We start from the raw sequence: 4,584 nt of genomic DNA on the forward strand, positions 1-4,584 counted from the left end.
AAGATCTGCAAACCTCTATCATCTATCTTATGGAAAAAAATATACAAAAGAAAGTCAGAAAGGATCTTATATCATCTAGTTTGGCCTCTTGGTTTATAAAAGAAAACAGGAGTCAAGAGAGAACCTACATAAGACAGGGATGGGGTTAGGTCATGTTCAAACATTGCGTTCTTTTAAATTGGTAACTGGTTTGAACTATTAGGTCAATTAACACACCATGGGTAAATTCCTATATCTCCAACATGAATTATTAATAAGGGAAAACATTCAAGATCCAGTTCTTGTTATAATTTAGCCACCATCAAATTTATACAAAAATTTCCCACCAGTACTACCATCAATTAAAAGAAGACTATCAAAGTTATTAAAAATACTATGAGGTGAAATCATTACAGAAATACTATATATTAACTTACACTATATGACACTGAGATGTCATTATAAAACACTGAATCAATTCCCATGGAACCATCACTGTTCTGTGTAAAAAGGGAAGGGATTCTGGAATTAAACACCCACACCCACACCCACACACCCCACCCCTATTGGATTTCAGTTCAAACTAATGGCACATTCAGCAAATTATATAATCAGCAGTACCTGCTAGCCATGAAGTGGGCATTTTCTGAGAGTCAGACAGTTTTTGCCATTCATATCGCAATGGAAGTGAACCTTCTTTTGGTTCACATTTTAGTTTAAAGTCATTTCCGATTTCTTCTGATCCATCAACGTAACATCTTGTACCCGAAGGCTTAACTGGAAAAAAAAAAAAAAAAAATATATATATATATATACAACTTTATACAAGAGAATGGAGTTCATTTTTATAATAAATACTTAAGCACACAGCATGCTGCACAGCCATTGACTTATTATCAGTTGGGCCTGCATTCAGAACTAACAAAAAGACTGGAAAGCCACAATAGGTTTTCAGCACCAGTTTACTCAGCTTCAGCTAACAAAAAACAGGCAAGAAGGAGCTCAGGCAAGCAGCAATTGCATTATGAGGAATGGCAACATAACAGGCGCAGCTGTGTCCCTCCATTCCACGGGGCACACTTCAAAAGAGCAAAGATGATGCACGTTAGATCTCAAGAAGCTTCCTTCTCCATTCCTTACCTATTGTTTTACTCCATGCTTGACATGTAGCCCTCTGGGAGTATGTGCCAAGTCACATCCCTCTGGGTGCTGCTACCCATCAATCAGAGGGTTTACAATACATAATTCTAGTAACAGGGACAATCTGCTTAATGCAGCAAGGACCAATTAACATTGCACAATTACATTAATTCAACGTCTTTCAGAGATTAATTTTATAAAAAGGTTATGTTCCAGGTCTCCCTGGGGAAATTGAGAGCAACTGCTAACCCCACTTTCTGCAGTTCACAGAATCCTAACACTGGATTAACACCCTATCATCTCACACTCCTCTGCTGGACTTCACTGAGGTGTAATATCCATACAAAAAAATTAGTATTTTAACCCACAGATGACCATTTTTGACAAGCACTACCCCAATCATCTTCCATGAAAGTTTCCTCATGCTTACTACAGTCACTCTCCCTCCCAAACTCCAGCCAGTCAGCCACTGATCAGATTTCTAACCCTATAGATTAATTCTGCTTCTTCTACACTCAGATACGAGCTCTGGTAGCATAGTGCCTAAGGCACTTGACTGCTAACCAGAAGGCTGGCGGTTCAAACCCATCAGCCACTCCTCGGAAGGAAGGTTGGGCAACCTACTTCCATAGTGATACTGCCTCGGAAACCGAAGGAGGGATCACTATGAGTCGGGTCCGGCTCGACGGCACATAACAGCAACAACAACAAAGACTCAGATAAATGGAAGAAAACAGCATGTACTTTTTGTCTTTCTTCTTTTACTCAATATTTTAGAGACTGATCCATGTTGCTGTATATACCAGTAGTTCATTTATTTTAATTTCTGAGTAGTATTCCAATGAATGATAGTAACATGTTTATTCACTCACGCATTCACCAAGTTATTAGCTTTTGAGCTCCTGCTAAAAGCCTCATCAGCCAAACCTACAAAGAGTAACCATGCAGTCTGCTGAAATCAGACTGATGACTCAGGAAAGAACTCTAGAGGACTATGAGGGCTGGGATGCCACTGGACAAGAGGAGGGATTCTGAAGGATTCTGAAGAGTCTAAGGGCACTGGGGATCAGTTCTAAATCAGATGCTCTTTTCCCTTCATCTGTTACTTTCCACTTTTTTTTTTTTTTTAAAAATAAGGGCCAACAATGCTTTTAACTACATTGCTAATTTTTTTAAGCAGAATTTTTTATAACATTGATCAGTTGCCAGGGAGATTTTATCAACTGTACTTTTAAATCAATTTTGTGAATTATTTTATATTGTGAGTTTTAACTGAAATAAATCTTGTTTGCTTCCGTTTTTTCAAACTACCAACAAATCCATTTACATGCACTAAGTAAAGGAAGGAGCTCTGGTGGGTAACACAGCTGGCTGCTAACAAAAAAGTCAGCGGTTTGAACCCACCAGCTGTTCCACGGAAGAAAGATGAGGAAGTCTGCTTCCATAAAGATTTATAGTCTTGGAAACCCAATAGGGGCTGCAATGAGTCAGAAACAACTCCATGGCAGGGAGGAGTAAAGAAGGCATTAAAAGCAATACTCTATATATCAAACACCTACTGGTAATATAGTATTCTAATCTTAACACTTTCTACTGAAAATTCCCCTTTCCCATATACCGAGTATATCCAATATGACAGTTAAAAAAACCACTGTTCAGAAACTCTAAGGCCACACTAGGTCTGGAATCTCAACATACTGCAGTTATAATAGAAGATTTTATCACCACTGGTTTTCCAGTGTAACTCTGGAGTGGTCCACCTGCTTTCCACTGGGAAGACACCATACTTTTTATTTTGCCCAACCCCATATATCACTAGGAAGATTAACTCTGAATCCATGGTAGTCTTACTGGAACAGAAAAGGAAGACAGATAAAACCATAAAGGAAAAATAAAGCCTTGTCCTCTAAATGTTTCTTTGGCCTGGGTTCCCAGGATGGCTGTCTGCTATACTCAGAACACTGAACTCCATGATCATTAGCATAGCCAATAGTCCTTCCCAGGTAAGGGTACATGACTGTCAAGTCATACCTGTACCAATTTAGTAATTCTGTGGTCCATACATGAATTGGATCATCATTCTTCCATACAAGTGGCCCAATCAGCCTATAGGAAAAACTCTTTTATGAGGATGTACTTTTATCATGATGTTATCCTTCCAGGAATGCCATTTCTGCTTGGTTCAAAATATCCTGATTCCAGGGAGATCCATCAATGGATGCTAAAATCAGTAGACAAAAATTTGACGAGAAACAGAGATGGAGGACTAGGCAGAAAGACTGCACAGACCATCCACAACAAAGAAAAGGGAAACCAATTAACACAAACACAGAAGATAATCTTGGGCCTGTGAGCCTTGAAGGGAAGGATACAGAAGTGGACTAAACCCCAACAAGCAGAAGAATTTGCATGAAAATACCAAAAAAGGAGACAGACAGGAGCTAAGGTCTGGCAGTGATCCTGATGACACAGACAGCTTGGAGATTCCCAAGTGCTGGCAGTATCTAAGAATTAACCAAAAAATCAGCCCTGTTAGCGAGGGACTGCATGGAGGACTCTGACTGGTGGCTGGGGAATAAACAGAACGTGAAGAGAAAGGCGGGCTGAGCTGTGGACTTTTGCCGGTCCGGAGGACGCCGCCCTTTTAAAGGTTTAAAAGCGGCTTGACTATTTTGGATATTTAAAGAGACAGTGCTATGGCAGATTCCTGGGGCTTAAGAACATGTTCTGCTTTCCAGCAACCCCAAGGACACTGTGGACGCTGCAAGACTCAAAAGGTACGACATTCCTCTTGTTACTCTTATAACCCACACCCGCTTGGTGAATGGAGGTGTGGCCAAAACCCACTCCCACATACCTTGTGGGCCCACAGGAACTCCATCACAGTCTGTGGGCTCAGACGGGTGCCCTGCCCTGTCCTCCACTGATTCTTTTTTTTCCCTCTTTTTTTTTTTATTTTTATTTTTTTTCTTTTTTGCTTTTATTTTCCTGGTGATTAGTTTGCTTGCATTTGTCTGTTTTAAAACAATTGTTATTATTAATACTTTTGTCTTTTCTATATTATTCTTAATCTTCCCCTCCCAGGTCCTAGTTTTCAGCATTTTTTCTTTTCCCTGTGCCTGGTTGAATTTTTTTTTTTTTAATTTAAAGTTTTTTTTTTTTTCTTCTTCTATTTTTCCCCTTTTTTCTTGCGGTTAACCGCGTTCCTTGTTTTTATTTTTGCATTTTTCCCATTTTTTTTTTCCTTCATTATTCTTCTCTACTTTTTGTAATTTGGTGGATGCAGTGGAAGACAGAATTAATGAGATTGAAGACAAATACCTGAATACTTCTTTGGAAAGGGATCAATCAGAAAAAAAAAAATCAAAACAAAATGAAGAAAGCCTAAGGTCCTGTGGGATACCATCAAAAGGAATAACTTACGTGTCACTGGAATTCCAGAACAGGAAGAGAAAAACAAAACCA

General features: G+C 39.1%; 1 protein-coding gene across 1 annotated transcript in view; it reads right to left on the minus strand.

Annotated features, from left to right (window-relative positions):
- The window catches only part of CXADR (CXADR Ig-like cell adhesion molecule), a 28,749-nt gene that overhangs the window by 6,954 nt on the left and 17,211 nt on the right, over positions 1-4,584 (minus strand). The window contains exon 4 of the mRNA XM_007934898.1: positions 601-756. Within this exon, the coding sequence (XP_007933089.1) occupies positions 601-756 (156 nt within the window). The remainder of the gene's footprint in view (positions 1-600; positions 757-4,584) is intronic.

This window comes from Orycteropus afer, unplaced genomic scaffold (assembly GCF_000298275.1).
Source record: "Orycteropus afer afer isolate SDZICR_OR568_19922 unplaced genomic scaffold, OryAfe1.0 scaffold00022, whole genome shotgun sequence".
NCBI classification, from domain to species: Eukaryota; Metazoa; Chordata; class Mammalia; order Tubulidentata; family Orycteropodidae; genus Orycteropus; species Orycteropus afer.